At 38.4% G+C, this 18,407-nt stretch overlaps 3 protein-coding genes across 3 annotated transcripts; all 3 read right to left on the bottom strand.

The window, feature by feature from the left end:
- LOC18770737 (eukaryotic translation initiation factor 5A-2) lies at positions 20-2,488 on the bottom strand. Its single transcript, XM_007202630.2, has 5 exons — positions 2,166-2,488; positions 1,192-1,314; positions 1,028-1,084; positions 535-609; positions 20-438 (listed from the first exon to the last, which is right to left on the bottom strand). Exons 1-5 carry the CDS (start codon positions 2,286-2,288, stop codon positions 334-336), a joined length of 483 nt encoding a protein of 160 aa, XP_007202692.1. The 5' UTR covers positions 2,289-2,488; the 3' UTR covers positions 20-333.
- Positions 4,958-9,928, bottom strand: LOC18771020 (probable LRR receptor-like serine/threonine-protein kinase At2g24230). Its single transcript, XM_020568697.1, has one exon. It carries the CDS (start codon positions 7,787-7,789, stop codon positions 5,216-5,218), a length of 2,574 nt encoding a protein of 857 aa, XP_020424286.1. The 5' UTR covers positions 7,790-9,928; the 3' UTR covers positions 4,958-5,215.
- Positions 10,502-18,397, bottom strand: LOC18769206 (ubiquitin carboxyl-terminal hydrolase 23). Its single transcript, XM_007203931.2, has 11 exons — positions 17,772-18,397; positions 17,025-17,139; positions 16,362-16,472; positions 15,811-15,983; positions 15,307-15,633; positions 14,565-14,690; positions 12,935-13,570; positions 12,702-12,824; positions 11,947-12,622; positions 11,576-11,669; positions 10,502-11,082 (listed from the first exon to the last, which is right to left on the bottom strand). The coding sequence occupies exons 1-11, from the start codon at positions 18,099-18,101 to the stop codon at positions 10,923-10,925; spliced, it is 2,871 nt and encodes a 956-aa protein (XP_007203993.1). The 5' UTR covers positions 18,102-18,397; the 3' UTR covers positions 10,502-10,922.

Raw genomic sequence — 18,407 nt, 5'->3', positions numbered from 1 at the left:
TTGATGAGTAACATCAATAAGGATCCCGAAACATGCGACATCACAAAACGAGCATTAATTGAAAAATTAAACAGAAATATTTTTCTTTTGCTGGAAAAAGCCAAGAAAAATAGTTTAATAGATATGCAGCAAGCTCCCTTTGCAAGGGATCAGCAGCCTTAAATTTGCGTCATCACTTTTACAAGCTTGGCAAGCTAAAATACCATTTAAAATAACGGTTCATTGCACAGAAATATGGTTGATAAACCTCCCTGTTAGCAACAGTTCCACAAGAAAAAATAAAAAACGAAGAAAGTCTTGCCATCGGCTACAGCTACTGCTACAGCATCATACTTAGTTCTTAGGACCAATATCCTTGAGAGCACAGATCTGCTCCTCTCCCATTGCAGACATGACAGTCACCACAAGATCCTTTCCATCAGCAAACCCATCTTTAATCTATAAAGGAGAATACGAAAGAAAGATTTTAGTCTACAAAGAAAACAGATACAATCAAGCAACTTTGACTATAGGAAAACTTTGTCAATGACATACCTGGCTAAGCAGACTTTCATCGGTGGGAAGCCTCAGATCATCCTTGGTGTTTCCATTTTCAGTTAAAAGACTCACCTACAAGACACCCAACTCCAGTTAGTTTATATAAAACGGAAGGCAGGCAACTACTTGTCTCATCATGCCCTTCCATCTCACAGGTGAAATTTCTGTTTTAACTTTTAGGTAGTCAAGTTTCCAGTTTTGCACATATGTATATTGTGTATCTGTTATCGGTATGTATTAAACAGGTAAATGCATGTTACAAGAAACTTATTACATTTTTTTAACATAACACAAACAGGGGAAAATATTTTGTTTAACTCCAAAACATAAATCCCTGCTGCAAAATCTAAAGAGACGCATCTCACGTTTTGCAAATGAACGCAAGTTTGTCTCCCTTGGTATCATCATTATCATCAAAATGGACATAAATTCGCATAGCAATCAAAATTTCTGATGCCATGTTTTGGTACTAATTGGTCAGAGGACTTACAAAACCATCTTCAGAGATATCAATCAGCTGGTAGTCAGTACGGTTGACATGAGGAACCTGAACGGTAAGTATATGGAAGAACGGATGAGTTAACTTGCAACCAAGAAATACAGCACATACACGGAAATCAGAGACGCAAAATTCAAGTTTAGAGAAAGCATTACATCACAGTTGTGGGATGAAGGAACAATATCTTCAAGTTTCTTTCCATTAAAAATATCAATTGCAACAAAGTGGCACTTTGCATGACCGTGCTTGCCAGTTTTTGAAGTGGAGACTTCAACAACCTGTTCAGCGAGCAAACAGGATATTAACGAATAAATTGGATGACTAACTCGAGACTGCAAAACTACAACAAAATAAGGAAATTAATCTATAAAACGAAATGAATTACGCATAAGGAGGAAAACGTATTCACAAAAACATATTTACAGGGAAAATATAAGTTGGGTAGGCCATGGAAACTCAGTATTGTGAAATTTCTTGAGTCACGTTGTACTGATTTTATAAGGATGCGAAGCAATAACACTTCAGTTTAATCAAGTTTTGAAAAATGAAAACTGGAATTTATGGTTAATGAGTAGATTTACAGCAGAACAAATTTAGATCCTAATTCCCACACTGTAACAACCAAGTTTACACCGGCACAGGAATGTCATGGATTTCAATGCGAATCCTAATGAGAACATCTGGGAATTGAGTAAGGGAAAGTGTGATACCCAGTTCTATTTGTATATGGATGCATGAAGTGTGCTAAGCAGCAAAACCTCATCCGCAAAGCCCCGTAATTACCAACAAAAGGAGATATTAAAACATAACTTCCAACAAATAAACTCTCATCCTGTACGCAACCCCACATGACAAATCTTTTGACAACATCATTAACAACTTCAAGTAGTTATCATCCTCAAGAATAAACATAGCAACCTTGTAACTAACAAAGATAGATTAATTTCCTCCAAGCACGAATAAGTTAAGTAAACCCCAAAAACAAACCAGTAAAAGCAGCAAATTTCAATTAAAATCAAGGAACCGGTAGAGATCTGGCGAAATCGTACAAACCCAGATGAATTCTCACCCAAAAAAAAATCTAAAACATGCATCATTCGAAAAACAAAGGAGAGAGAATAGAAGAAACCTTGCAAGGCCTGGCCTTGATGACTATGTAACCATTCTTGCGAATGGTACCAGCCTGCTGAGGGTAGGTCTTGGAAGCCCCAGCATCGGCCTTGGATTCGAACTGGTGCTCCTCGTCAGACATCTTTCTCTCTCTGTCGAGCTTAGTAAGCTTCTCTGTTCCTCTTCTTTTTCTTTTCTACCAAAATAACGAAGAGGACGACTTCTGGTTCAAGAGGTGTGACGGGCTCTATATTCAAAGCCTTCTAGGTCATATCGTAACCCTAGTTAAGGAGATCAAATCTCCACCGTTAGATCAATGGTTAGTGTTTAGCCCCTCTTCATTCGCTCCCTTGTCTCCTATAAACTTATCCAAAAAGAATAGGAAAGGGAATTATCCATCCCCTTTTTTTTTGGTTTTTTTTCCCCTATCATTTTCAATTTTTTATTATCATCATGTGCCTAAAAACCATTGATTTTACTTCGATGAGTATTTTTAAAGACTGATTTTTAATATAGAAAAAAGAAAGCCTTTTTTTATTTTTGATTTTAAATTATATTATTCCAGAAATTTGTGGTATGTTTAAAAAATTGTTACACATTTGAAACGATACACGTCTCCCCTCACCTCTTGTAAAGATGTTGCGTTGGACTTGGACCGAACCAAAGAATCCGATGCCCGATGCATACAAAACGCTATACGGGCCCATCCAATTATTCCCTAACAAAACCAAATTCTTGGATACAAAAATGCTTATATTATTAGCTTACATCTTATAAATTAAACACTTGATGAAGAATTTTGTTTATATGCCCCAGACATTACATACCCACAACTTGTGACTGAATGAAGAAATAATTTCACTTCACAACACACCGTGAGCTAAAGAAACTGGCAAGCCCAAATTTGAGGACAGGGAAAATTTCACCTTCATTCTGAATTCTGAATTCTTCCACTTCTGGTGGTTGGCTGAAAAACTATCATACTTTGAGCTGCCCCATACCCACACTATGTAAAAGTAGGAAAATGATCCAAAGGGTAAAAGTTATGGTTAACAAATTACCAGAACATAATTAGATTTGGCTGAGACATGATAAAGCTGTAATAATCATGGTAAATATGTGTGGAACAGATTGTGAATTAAACAGAAAAATAAAATAGTGACATAAAGCTGAAGAGATACAGATAATCTTCAGCTCAGCTTCATGTTCATTCCATAAATTGATTCACCCACCAGGCAGGCAGGCACCAAACCAAAAAGCTAAAGCAAGCCGAAGCAATCATATATGCATATGCTTGCTGAAAACAAAAAATCAAGAAATTAGTTTTAGAAACAAGACATGAATCAATGTGATGTATCCAAAAATGCTCTCTCTCTCTCTCTCTCTCTCTCTCTCTCTCTCTCTCTCTCTCTCTCTCTCAGGACCAGTGCTTAAATAAGCTGCTGGTAATGGTAATATAATACTGATGCTCCATGTGGAGTGACTGACTGTGAGGACAACAAAATAAAAGCCCTTCAGACTTTTGCCTTCAATTTTTGCACGCATGCAAATAAGAGGAGGTTATCTACACTACACACCTACGTACACGAGCAACAATGTCTTCTTCTTTCTTGCGCATGTCAAAAGATAAGTGAGACATGACATGAGGTAGATATATGAAAACATGAAATCATTGACATTTGGGTTGGGTGGTCACACACACTCACACTCACTCACACACATTGACACTCATGATAAGTATGCAATATGCTCACTTTTTCTTTCGGCTATTGTTTTTCTACGCTTGGCCAGATTGAACTTTAAAAACTCGAAAATGCTTCACAACCAAACCAACTATATTATATATTATAACCCATATTGAAAAGTACGATGATGACCATTCCAATTTCCATTCGGCTAGATATGATGCTGCTCTTCAATATATTGTTATTTATTATGAAAAGGTTATGCGTCTTCATTAACATATATAGCCTAATCAGTATTAATATTAAACCGTCGCTCGCATCAACTAATCAAACTCTGACTCTCAGAAGAAACATGCGCTTGCAAGTTATCATATCATGTATGCCTATATCTTTTAAATGATGAAGTTGGTATGCATGGCATGCTGCTTCCATTTCTTCCTTCCTAGTGTCCATACCCCCTTTGTAAATTATAGTGAACATGCAAATTGCAATCAACATTAACAATCTAGGCCCATGTTATTTTCAATTATGCAGGAATCTCTCTCTCTCTCTCTCTCTCTCTCTCTCTCTCTCTCTCTCTCTCTCTCTCTCTCTCTCTCTCTCTCTCCACCCCCATACACATTCTACATCAGGAAGGACCATTAATATGAAATGAATACCACTCATCAATAGTTTGCCTCAACACAATAAAGAGACTTACAACAGCTAGCTAGCTGTCAGTAACAAATTCACTAGGTTGTACTTTGGCATGGAAGGAAGTAGCTAGGGGAGAGGGGACGCCTCCAATTTTCCTGAACATGGGTTTCATTTCATATATGTTAATGGACATCCCGTGTTCACAATCACAGCCACAAGCACATGTACTCGTAAAATTTCTGAGGTCGTATATACATACAGAGCCACACATTTTGTTTTTGGTAGAAGCAAGCGTGCATGCATGGTTGACGGTGCAAAAAGGTGGTCCAGGGCTCATGCCAAAGCTCTTCAGCCTCTGTGACTCACCACTATGCATGCATATGCGTATTTGCACAAATTTATGCTCTAAGAAAAGAATGCATCTACAAAGTTTTGACACATTGAACTAGTTTTGCTTTTAGACTAGATCAGCCTTCTCATTGAACCCAAGTAAATGAGATTGTAAGAAAGAAACTACATCTCAAATCAAACTCCTTTGTATAGATAAATTCCAACTTTATTGTCACAAAACAATGACAACACAAAGAGAACCGACATCAAAAGTCCAAACTGAATTTCCAGGGCTACTGTACAATTTCCCATGGAAGCAAAAAAAGAATCCATAACAGCCAACAAGAACAAAAATAAATAGGAAAGAAAAGCTAAAGAATAAACTCCCACATTTTCCTTTTTCAGCTTAATTTGTTCTTCATTGGTTACCTGTTTGTTCCATATCTTTAAGAAGACCAACTATCTGATGCATGCTCGGTCGCTTTAAGGGAAGGTCAGCTGTGCACAGATATCCAATCTTGAGGGCCTCCTCCATTTGGTCATCAGGTCCTGTATCACGAATTTTTGGGTCAATAGCGCTTGCTCCTCTGTTCTTTTTAACCAATCCTCTAACCCAGCTCACCAAAGTTGCATCTTTCTCCTCAGGATAATCATCACCAATTGGCTTTTTCCCAGTAATCAGCTCAAAGAGAACAACTCCAAAGCAATATACATCAGATTTTGGTGTTGGAGTATCATATTCTGGCTGAGAAAACTCAGGCGGCAGGTACCCTGGTGACCCTCGAGAGATCTCTTCATCTAAACCATTGCCAAAAATCTTAGCCAGTCCAAAATCAGATAATCTTGGCTCCAAGTTATAATCCAGATAAACACTACTAGCTTTAACGTCTCTATGAATAATTGGAGGTGAGCAACCATGGTGTAGAAATGCTAATGCTCTCGCAGTGCCAAGTGCAATTTTGTGACGGAATCTCCAAGTTGTTAACAACCCTTCAGAACCAACATTTTGAATGCCATTGTTATCATCTTCTTCCCATGTATCTGTGCTCCAATCCTCTGTTGTCTGAACCCCAAGTGGCAAGTCATAAAGCAAATTCTGAAGGTTCCCATTCTCCATGTAATCATAGATAGCAATCCTTTGGTCCCCAGCTAAACAATATCCAGTTAATGGAACAAGATTGGGGTGTTTGATTCGACCAAGATATTCAAACTCTCTTGCAGTTTCCTGGTCTGTCAATGTAGAACCATGGACCAAAACTTTCACTGCTACATGAATTCCACCCGGAAGAAATCCTCTATAAACAGGCCCAAATTTCCCTTCAGCCAAAAGGGTTCCCCGGTCAAAATTTGAAGTTGCAGATAAGAGATCTGAAAATGTGAAATTCAGCAATGGCTTCTCGAAAATTACTACAGGGACCGAAGTTGCTTGCTTAACATCCGCAACCCATGTAGTTGAATCAGTCTGGAATGAAAAAGGGCCTGATATATTTTGCTCTTCCTTGTATGAGGGTTGTTTTACTTCCCACATTCTGGTTTTCCTTCTGCAACCAAATGCTAGAAATAGCAAACCAGCAAGCAAGCATACCATTGAGAAGGTCAAAACCAAAGCAAGCTTTAGTCCCTTGTGGTTGTCCTTAGTGGCTCGTCTTCTTAAAAGTACCGGGTTCGCTGCAATGGGGCAGCTGTTTGATGAACCAAAGAAAGATGTTTGGAGGGTTTCAGGGGAGATTTCAGAAGCACAAAGTGTCAAATTATTGTAAGAGAAGTTGAACCTCTCCATCCAAGGGAGTTTCTCCAAGAGTGATGCAGGGATTTCTCCACTCAAGTTGTTGAATGAAACATCAAAAACTTGGAGATTTCTTATACTGAGTAATGGAATGTGGCCTATAAGATGGTTCTGAGAAAGATCAAGTGTATTCAAGTTACTCAATTTGGAAACCTCAGCAGGAATGCGACCCGTAAGACTAGTTTTAGACAAATTAAGGTATTCCAAACCCAAAAGCATTTCCATATTTCTTGGGAATTCCTGCCTTGTAAATCTATTGTCTGCTAGGTTAAGGTGTTTGAGATTCTGGGCTTGATTCCAATTATGTAAAATTTCTCCGCCAAGCTGATTCTCAGAAAGGTCTAAATAAACCAAATGAGACCAATTGTAGCTAGTATTGAATTGTACCTGAGAAATGTGACCTTGAAACTGGTTCCTGCTCAGGTCAACCACCTCCAACAGCTCCTTAAAGACACCTACTACCGAACCCTGAAACATATTCCCAGAAATATTAAGAGAAGTAATGGATTTCATCTCTGAGAAATCGGAGTCCCGGCCAGAAATCTCATTTCCAGCAAGATTCAACATTTGGAGCTTAGGAAATGCAGCAACAAAACCATCTGGAAGAGACCCATTTAACCGATTCGATGAGAGATCAATCCAAAACAAAGATTGGCAACTCACAATTCCTGATGGGATGCTATTTTCAAACAAGTTTTGGCTGAGTTTAAGAACTCGCAGACTGACGAGGGAGCTTATAGCAGCAGGAATTTCACCAGAGAAATTGTTGCTGGAAAGGTCGAAGCTTTCAAGTAGACCAAAGTTGCCAATGTTGTTTGGCAAGGACCCAGAAATCTGGTTATGGGAGAGATTAAGGTACTTGAGTGAGCCTAGACTCCACAAATCTGAAGGAAGACCAGTGATTTTGTTGTTGCTAAGGTCCAAAGTCTGGAGCTTGGTGAGCTTTCCAATAGTGGTATCAGGGATAGAACCAGAGAGTTCCAAACGAGAAACCTCTAAGCCAAAAACATATTCCTTTTTTGCATCACAGAATACTCCTTTCCATGAGCAAACAGGAGCAGAGAAGTTGTAGAGCTGAGAAGAGGATAAGCCCATCTTTTGCAAGAACTGAGAGACAAAGAACCCATCTGTATTGGGTTGTTGACAAGCCAAAGGCTTCAAGAAAAGTGAAAGCACCAGTAGAGAAACAAAGAAACCGAAACCCATTTGGAAAAAGAAAAAAAAGAGTAGTGCAACAGGAGAAAAGGTGCTTCAAAGTTTAACCCAAACCAGCACTAAACTCCTCAAACAACCCCCTCCCTCTCTCTCTCTCAGAGCTTCAAAAGCAGCATTGTAGTATCATAAATGGTCTTGGGTCCATCTCAGAAGTACTTGCTTGGCCTCTGCAGCTCCATTAAATCCCACACGACCACTACTGCACAGTGTAAAGTGGTTTCGGGTTTCAAGAAAACATGATTGTTAGGCTAAAACTCTCCAAAAACAAGAAGTTACATGCAGAATTGGTTGGTTTGTGGTCCTTTTCTTGATAAGAAAACCCCAAAACTGAATGACGGCAAATAACCAATAGGTGAAGTAGCACATGCATATAACAAACGGGTTCTCAAGAGCTAAGGATTTCTGGTGTTTTCAGATGGAATGTGAGCTCATCTTGTGTGGCTTTGCAGGTCGATGAAAGCAACAGAAACAAACAACACAAAAGAGGAAGCACTTTTGTCTCTGTGTAGAAGTAGAATATGAGAAGGGGAAGCTCTAGTTTTGTTGCATATATTTTTTTCTGAAAAACAAACATAAAAAAACTGTCATATGTATTCTAAAGGAAAACAGCGGGGTTTTGTCTGATGGGAGTGTCAAGAAAACCGTGAGAGAGGCATTTAACAGAGGAGGGGTATATTGGGAAGGAGAGAACAAAGAGGCCAGACCGGAGTAGACAGAGGTTGGGCTTCATAAATGAGCAAGGTTTAATGGACATATCTATTTGGGTTGGTGACCTTTTTCTTGGTGGGGGAATTCAATAATTCTTCATTGAGTGTGTGTTGATAATTGATTCTTTTTCTATAATTGGAAGTTGGTTGATTTTTTTTTTTACTCCGATTGAATTGAAATCCAATTGGAAATTGGCAATTTGTTATTCAAAATGCTAATCACCGTCTTTTAAAGATCAAATATAATACTACCAATTAAATTATATAGTGTTCAGATGGAGGAGACTGGTTTAGTGAGGAGCTTTTAATTCATATGTAGCCCCGGGGGTATTAATTCCTTTTCCCTTTTGATAAAGTACTCTACCGAAACAGGATTATGATTCAAACTTTGGTGCAAAACGACAGAATCACTCATGCTCAAAATATCAATTTAAAAAATAATAATAATAAATCAAAAGAGATTGTTTTTTTTTTTTCGTTTTAGTGAAAGAGAATTTCAAAAGGTGTGGTGCGGTTGGCAAACTGTCACTTCCAGTTGGCGAGCTACTTAGTGCCTCAATAGCAGGGATTTGAAATTCGTTAGAAGCACTTTGTGTCCAGAAACAAGCCGAACTCCGAGTAGCTATTAATCTCACTCTTCGAACGTAGAGACACCTAATGTATTTACCAAAAAAAGGAGAATTTCTAGTATTGCCCTGCCCTTAGATGTTTACAGTTGATTAAATGATGGGAAGTTTTTTTTATTTTTTATTTGGTCAAGGATGATGGGAAGTATTACAATCAAAACGAGTTCATGCTGCTCGTTTTGTCAATACAATTGATGGCAATTTTCTCAATCAACAGTAGTAATGGGACTGCTTTTTTCAATGGATTAGCTAGAAACCTAGAATTGCTAGTGTGAGGTGTGGTAAGGGCAGCGTTTTGTTGACTTCAACAGTTGAAAAAGGTTCTTCCAAGCAACCCATTTTCTTAGACAACTGAAATATGATTTATCCACTAACCCACCTATGATTTCACCATTAATTAGTAGATGGTGTGGGTGGGTCTAGGTGGGCCATCACAGATTTTTTATTTTATTTTTATTTATATTTTTTTTGGAGGAGAAGCCATCACAGATTATAATTATAAATAAAAAATGGAATTATTTATTCGTACAGCTACAGTCTACAGAAGTAATTAGCACAGTCCAGAGCAAGTTGAGAGCATAATAATGTGAATTTGAAGCTACTCTATTTACTAATGGAGTTGATGATTGAGAAAAAATCCAGGCTCTGTTTCTCCGTATCTCCTTCCATGATGCACTTTTGTGGTTGTGAACTTGTGCTTGCATCATGGAAGTTCATCATGATTAATAATCTTGTCATGCCCCTGATTTGGACACCTGGCAGGCATTAAAGAATTAATTAAACTTAAGGCACATGACATGAGGGCCTTGACAATTTTAGACGACCCTTGTTCTAACTTGTGAGTTGCAGTGGACAAAGAAAATCCAAATTTAAAACAAAACAAATACTAGAGATAGATTGATAGAGATATGGTGTTTGTTTGCACATGGGCAACTTGGCAAGCGTCTCCCTTTGTTAAGACCCGACAAGAAGGAAAGTGGAGGAAGATGCTTCAAGTCGTAATGATTTGCATTAATTGAGGGCTTAAGGAGATAATCATGCATCCTCCCTTCAGCTGCAAGCTTATTCCTTTTAGACAAAGTTCAATCAATCAAATCTAATGCTTTTGACCACACCAAAAAAAATAATTATATCAAATCTACGTTTGCCAGATAACATTTTTATTTCATTTTTAAACATCTGTTCTACAATATCAATCAAAATCAAACGGACTCGTTTACTCAGCTCACACACGTCCGTGACAAGGAAAGTTACAACCCTTACCCATCCTCATGAACTCAAGTAAACATAAAGTTAAAAGTCAAAACCTTGTAATTTATTTTTAAGTATCTTTTCTGCATCATCAAACATTGAAATGTTTTGCTCAACACTGAAAAAATGTGGACAAAGCTTTATTATTATATTAATAACCAAAATTTCATACGCTAACAGTACCAACACAACACACTCTTTTATAAGTAGTCCAAAAGTACTGCTTATCGATTGTAGGAGCCCAAAAACATTTTCTAAAAAAAAAAAAAAATTTATTGGTGTCTCTGAAAGACTGAAACACATGAGCCTTCAGCAAATGCAGCAACTATCCTTCCATGAGAAATGCTCCCACAGGAATAAGATACAATCCCCTGCTCTGAGCTCTCTTCCTCTCCAACAAAAATAACCCAAACACAACACATAAAATAATCCTAATGCTCTCTTCCCCCCTCTTCTCTTGCTTACAATTTCTCTCAACTGCTATAGAAAACAAAACAGCAGGCAGACCAACAATCTGTCTGCACAAGTATTCTACTTCCATCATATCCTGACTGGGTGATTTCCAGAATCAAACCTCTCTATCCTTGCCTTCTTCAACTGTGATCTCTGGGTTGCAATCCTTTGGAATGGATTTGGCCCTCCAGAGGGGAGCTTGGATTGCCTTACCTTCTTTCTCTTTCCCCTATCATATTCTTCATCCCTGCACCAAATTGAAATCCATAACTCGTCAGAGACTTTATATACGTAGTGATTTATCTAGTGAAAGTAATGCTGATATCACTGATAGTTATTAGTTTCACAGTCCTCAGCTCGATTCAATAAACAATTCAAAAATGATCACAAGTTGATTATTTTTTAATGCGAAACAGAAGATCATGTTCCACTCACTGAACTAATGCGAGCCAGCCAAATATTTCTAATTCTACATGCCTATTGACATATTATTTAAGGATTAATATTTTCGGTAATTGGTAATCAGGACTCGTAAAGCTGAACCTATCTGTTTATATGATCTAATCTAGGTAAGGAATAAAGAATCACCGTAGGGAAGATAATGAAGGGTAGCAAACTATTAACCCAACCCCTGTTCTACTGCAATAGAATTAATGATTTCCAATTTACTTTTCAACTAAAGCTCAAGATTCAAGGTCATTTCCAATGTACCTTGGAAATAACCCCACAAAGAAACTCACCAATCATCTGGTATATAACCGATGCTGACACTCTTTGCATGGCTTGATTCTACAACATGAGAAGGAAGCAACTCTATTCCATCCCAACGTTCAACTGCAATCAACAAATTATAACCATATAACGTTAGGTAAGCAATAGTCAGTTTCAATGGGCTTCAATTCCATATTTATAAAACAGAAGGAAAACAAAAAACAAAATAAGTAACCAAGAACTTGGAAACTACAAGGTCTATCCAGCATTCACGACTAACGGACCAACTGGCAAAAGTGAAGCTCAATTTGCCAATCAGAACCATGGCCTTAATGTATAAAATATCCACTTTGCTCAAATATAAGGTCAGGAGGGAATAGTTACTAGATGATCTACTCACCAACTGTCTCATGGAGACCTCGGGTCAGCGCACCAGTCCATCCATTTTGCATTTTGTCTGTTTTACAATTGCTTGGGCTATCAGTTCCCCCCATCTCCCGCTGGTTTTCCATTGAGCAGGGGCTAGATCCACAACCATTTTCTAGTCGTTTATCACTTGCAAGCACTGTACCATTCTGATGAAGACTCTCCCTAGACTCTCCATTTTCTGCAGTTCCATCTGCATCCTTTTTCAAGCCAGATTTGGTTCTCTTTCTCTTAGACTTTCGTTTAGAGAGGGTAGAAACCAAGGAAATTGATTGGGTTTTCTCAGATGTCGATGGCCCCAGATCAGATAAGAAGCGAGAACTGTCCATTAAGTGTTCCTTACTAAGGGTCTGGGTATCTGAAGTTGGGTGCTTACTCCTTTTGTGTTTCTTCTTCTTCTGTACACGTAAGACTGCTCTGGAGAGTAAGCTTGGCCGTAAATGCACGCATGCCACCTTAGACTTCATCTGCTTCTTTTTCAATTTTCTATGGCTTCTGCAATCAGGAGCTTTCACATGTAACAATCCATTTGTCACAATTGATGAGCCAGACAATTTTACTGACCCATCAACAACCACTTTTTGGCCACAACTAATAGTCTTCTCACCCAAGAAATGACCAGCAGCACCTTCATTGTTAAGACTTCCAATCTAGAATAGAAAGGGAGTCAAATCATGACAACACAACCCAGCATAAAGGCAAGGATACTCAAATAACACAAATGAATACCTGACTGATTTTCGAGCTTGGTTGATCTGAAGATTTGGAAGTCTGAATTCCCTCAATTTTCTTACCACTACGAACCCCAGATGAACCCGTACATGAATCCCCCGCAGAGGGAATAATATTATTCTGGATGCAAAAACAAGTTTAGAAACTCCAAGCACGAAACAAAAGTAAAATCTTAAGGAGGTAAAACTAGAGACACTAAAGTGCACAGAAGATATGTAGCATCCACTTACATCCGGAGAGGCCTCATCTGGAACGGGTTTAGCAGCCTCAAGGCTTTCAGGGTCCTTGACATTGGTTGCTATGACAATGGAAACACCACTGTTTTCAATTGAACTTCCTCTCTTATTAAGATCATTTTTATTGGCATCAGTTGTTGCAGCAGTGGCATTTTCAGGATCAGAAGCACCACCATTGCTGCTTGGAAAGGAAGATGATTGTAGCATGTCTTTTCCCAATTTTGGGTTTGGAAGGGAAAGTTCTTTCAGCGGGTCCTTTGATAACGACACTTTTGGAATAGATTCTGAAACAGATTCCTTCATAGGCACCATCTTTTCTGCTGTAATCTGGGATTTAACTGATGCTCCCTTCAAAAGGGGCACCATAGGTGGAACAATATTTGATTCATCTTTTTGTATCGCAACAACAGAAGAGGCTAAACCACTTGATCTTCCCTCAACAGAAACATTTTGAACCAGTTCTTTGGAACCTTGGTTGGAGGTGGAACGATTTTTAAATCCAGCACTATTGAAATTCTCTTTTCGAGCAACTTCAACAGGCTTCCTTGGTATTATGTTTCTTCTATCCCGAACATAAAACAACATGTAAGCCTTCTGCTCTAAAACAATCCTCTCACTAACTTGGAATACCTGTTGCATCATAAAGCAAGCTTGTAAGCAACCTTTATATATCTTCATTTGATATGGAATTTTAAGATCGTGGATTTACCACTGATAAAAAGTTTAAAAACTTCATTTGGTATTATGGGTATCATAGTATGCATGCCCATCCACGTGGGGTCGTTCAAAGATAAAACCCGGTGGGAGTGTTTGGCTGAGTGACTTGGAGGTAGGATTTGCAATTCTATATTACAAAAGTGCTTTGTTCGGGAACCATAGAAATGTTTGTGTGGGATTTGAAAATCAGAATTTAGAATCCAGAATCCCACTCTTAAGGTATGCCTAAATATGTATTACTTCAAAATTCCATTACAAAAGAACTTAGTCCAACACTGAACCATAGACCCAGGACCCAGAACTCCAAACATACTGGATTCGGGACCTAAGACCCAAATCCAAACTTGTGGGCCCAGAACCCTGGACACTCAGGACTCGGGATACCAAATCTAGTGCCTGAGACGGGAGATCCGTGATCTGATACCCAAGACCCTGGGCCTGGGAACCCAAACCTGAGAACCAGGACTACAGATCCGTAATCCAGACCACACACTCAGAACGTCGGGCCCAGGCTGAGAACCTGAAACCCTGGATCCTCACTGGCCAAACATGTTGTATAAGTTCCTCAAATGAACCCCTTCACACTTGATAGGAACAAACAAACAAGTAAATTTACATTTCTTGGGACACAATCTCATCTTTTCAAATCTCACCATTTCAAAATTCTTTGTTACCTCCAAATACCTCATCCAAACGCAAGATTTGGGAACTTTCATTGGCAATTGATGATAATAAGTTTGATATAACATGGCATGTCTAAAATCCTTAAATTTCTCTTACGCAACTCAGACTATCGGGTTATGATAAGACAATCCATCCAAATCTGAAAGTGCTATCCATACTCAATCAGGAGATAATATGTGGAAGACTATATATAGGCCGCTGGGATCTTAAATTATTAACTTACCTGGTTGTCATCAAGGGAGTACCACATGCCACTTGATGTGCGAACATAACAATAATAGTGGCCAGAATAGGTGCTAGCCCCGCAATGAACTAAAACCCCATAAAGAGTATATTTCAAATCTCCTTCCTACCAAATAGAAGATAAACTCAGATTAGAAAACAAAACCATGATGTGGAAATAAGTACAATGCATGGAATCCAATCAATTCAGCTACAAATGAATTGTGGGTTTCTCTAATCTGTTCTGTCAGCCATAAACCTAATGGTCCAGATTTTAATTCCTATTTTAAACTTTGTTTTACAGGAAAAAAAAAAAAGATAGTGTAAAAAGGACTGTAGAGGAGTCCTAAATCAAAAAGTACTGTTTAAGCTGAATTGATTAGGACAGTAGGAGACATTTCAAGGGAAAGCCAGCTTCTACGGTACTTTTTTCTTATAATTTTCCCACCAGTTTGGCCTCCCAGTTTAGCCTTACGACCTCAATGTTTCTCATTCAACCCCATTTCCCTTGTTACATTTTTTGCATGCACTACACTCGGAACTACATTTCAAGGAAAATGCAAAATAAAATACCGTTTAGAAATCAGCATTGGGCAACATTATGAAATATGAAATATAATAAGTAACAGAATCAGTGACTTGAACAATCAAATGCTGCAAGTCGTATTTCAATTAGATTACTTCAATTGTGAATTGAAGAAATCTAGGACTAAAGCTTGCATAGCAGCTAAGTTAATACTTACATAGGAACCACTAACAAAGGGCCTCAAATCCAAGGTACGACCAAATTTAACATGTCTGTCAATTTTTCGTCCAGGATCGTGTGCACGAAACCGCTTTAAATGGATGGTAAGAACATAAGGAGGCTTGTGAACAGTCATCTGCTTGAGAGCCCGAACTTTCTGCTTGCACTGTTGGCACTGATATTGCCTTTCCCCTCCATCTAACTGTTCTGCGGCAGTAAAATTTCCAAGTGCTTTTTGCAAGGAATCTGCCTTGAATATTTCAAGGCTCAAATCTAAGAATGGGTCAAATTTGTTGGAGCAACAGGAGCATTGCAAACATTTGACCTGAAGAAATAACACACACCCGGATTAAAAAATATCAGAAAAATATTTCAAATTCTTGCCTATTTAGACAATATTCATACACTCATTCAGTAAAGCATCTACAAACACAGAAAGTTTACCATTATAACTTACAATTTGGTACCATAAAAAGGAAACAGAACAAAACAAAAAATCTACCTGACTTCGAAGACGACCACCAAAGATCTTGTGTACCAAGCTCTTCTCATAGGCACTAGAGGATTCGCTTGGCACTCCAGAAGGTAAACAGCATTTATGCATGGATTCCAGCAAGTTTACCATGTATTCATGTGCATCCTCCTGTCTAGACTTAGTGAAGTTTCGAGAAATGCCTTATTATGTTGTCAAGGATTCCAACATCCAAAGCATAGAAATACAAGAAAACAAGCCAACTACAACACTCAAGAACCGACCACTGATTAGACTTAATAAAATGCAAATCGGAACCACATGCAAAAATAGAAAACCTTTTTTTTTTAAACTCCATTAGACTTGTTACTGTTTACTAGTACTACAAAAAAATTACAAGAAAAAGGAAATTGAGAAAAGGATAATAGCAAAGGCAACTTGTTATGAATCTGTACTAATGGAACAGCTACACATAATTTGGGTGGTCCATAAGATTGTTTTGTTGTTGCTTATAAAAGAACAAAGTTGACTGTACATTATAAAGAAATCATTTATGTCACCATAAAACATTTCAAGGATACACCGTAAGTTAATGACAAGATCCTTTGGTACCAAACTCCTCCCAGTTGATTGTAGCGCAAGACTAACATGCTTCTGGATGGCGCATAAAGCACAAAACCCAGCAATATGGCCTTCAAAAATAAACCAATCAAATTAGCTATGCAAATAAGTTCAAAATTCTTCATACATGCACATGTATGCATACATGCTCACCCCACTTTCCAAGCGGTACAAGCAGACTAGTAAACAGAAAATTACCCAAACATCATTTAGAATGACATGTGATTTTATCCATAAATTATTCTCTAAACTCAACAAAAACCCATGTACTTCTATGCCTCAATGTATGTCAAACAAACTTCCACAGAAGTTGAATCTTGAAAGTGGGAACTTCTAATTGTATTTCTTAATCCCCTTTAATGTTTTTCAATATCTAAATGTTGCTCATCAACCCCGATTGCGTCAAACAGCCCCAGATGGAGACCGTACTCGTGTTGCCAAAACATGTTGAAAAAAGCTAGTGATGCTAGAGGAACTACCATTATGGGCACCTGCTGAAAATCTGGGGAAAAAAATGGATCTTGATATTATATGCCAACACTATGACATTTTTTGTTTATATTAACTTGTTGCATGCACATCCACACTAGGGGGCAAGGGAGGTTTGTGGGATGAGTCCTCACAAGAATTTCGATGCTTTCCACTTTGCAGGTATGCTGCTAAAGGCTCAGTATATGTCAGACACTGCAACACTGAATTGAGATAACAAGTATTCCCCATATTCATCAAACCGGCACCCTGAGAATTTTCCAAACCATTTTCACTGTCAAGCTACTGGGGAACAATAATCAGAGAACAAATATAGCAAGAGTATTACCAGAAAAGCATTATATAACAGAAGACTGACTATTTAAGGAAAAGCCAATTCAGCCAAATTAATTGGACATATCAAGCCAAGCAACAAAACTCTGAAGCCACATAAAATTACAAATATGATTCATAAAAATCGAAAAGAAAAACAAGAGTATGTGCGTCCAATTGAACTCAAAAGCATATGACTCCATTTGAAACAAAATCAAATCCAAGCAACTTGAAATTAATAAAAACTATGATGCTAAAGGCAAACACGCAGCGCACAGCAGTGGTTAATGCATTTGAAAACTAAACACACCTACTAACTAATCCATCAAAAGCCTAAAACCAAACATGATCACAATAAATAAATAAAACAAAGTAAGGGACACATTGAAAAAATGAAACACGGCGAAGATAAACTCGGAAAACATAGAAGAAGCCAAATTGAAAATGAGAAATGCTGAATTAAACTAAGCAAAGAGAGAAAAAAATCTTCTAGACCAGCCAAAAATAAAGAATACAAAACTTTTGGGTGGAGAGAGAAGAAAGCGATCAAAGGCAAAACATTAGCTTACAATTCTCCGAAAGGTGATGCCAAAGCTAAGCTCCGGATCCAACCCATTCTCCAAAAATTCGGACCCATCCGTTTTCTTCGCACTCAAACCCGACTGACCCTGATTAGAGGTCACAAGTTTACGGGAATCCGAGCTGCTGGTTCCGGGGTTCAGTGTCTCGAGCCGAAAGTCGCCGCCGCCATTGTTAAGGCCATTGAAGGGCTTCCTCGCTAGGTGGAACTCGATGCGCCTCTGAGGCACAGACGAGCCAGTTTCCGATTCAGGCATTAGATCCGAGTACCCATCCGATGGGCTTTGGAGCTCCGCTTTCTGTATCAAAGCGTCGGCCATTGTGGAAGCCCAAAAAGTCGGGATTTTGTGGAGAAAGCTAGGAGTTTTCTTCTATGTATTTTGTTTTCTGTCTTTCAAGAATTAGGGTTTTTATCCGTCAAATTTTTGTGGGTTTGGAGAGGCAGATAGCTTTTTGAGGCTTCTGCGAAAGAGAGAAGACATTGAGGCAATGGAGGCAGTATTAAACCCTACACAGACCACCCCAAGATTTTTGGTTCAGTGTGGGCCTACACAGACCACGGTGGGGGAGATGCAGGCGATTATATCCACGAAATTACTAACGGAAGGATTTACATGATTTTATTT

Source organism: Prunus persica, chromosome G7, assembly GCF_000346465.2.
Source record: "Prunus persica cultivar Lovell chromosome G7, Prunus_persica_NCBIv2, whole genome shotgun sequence".
In the NCBI taxonomy this organism is placed as follows: Eukaryota; Viridiplantae; Streptophyta; class Magnoliopsida; order Rosales; family Rosaceae; genus Prunus; species Prunus persica.
This window is presented reverse-complemented; position numbering and strand designations above follow the sequence as displayed.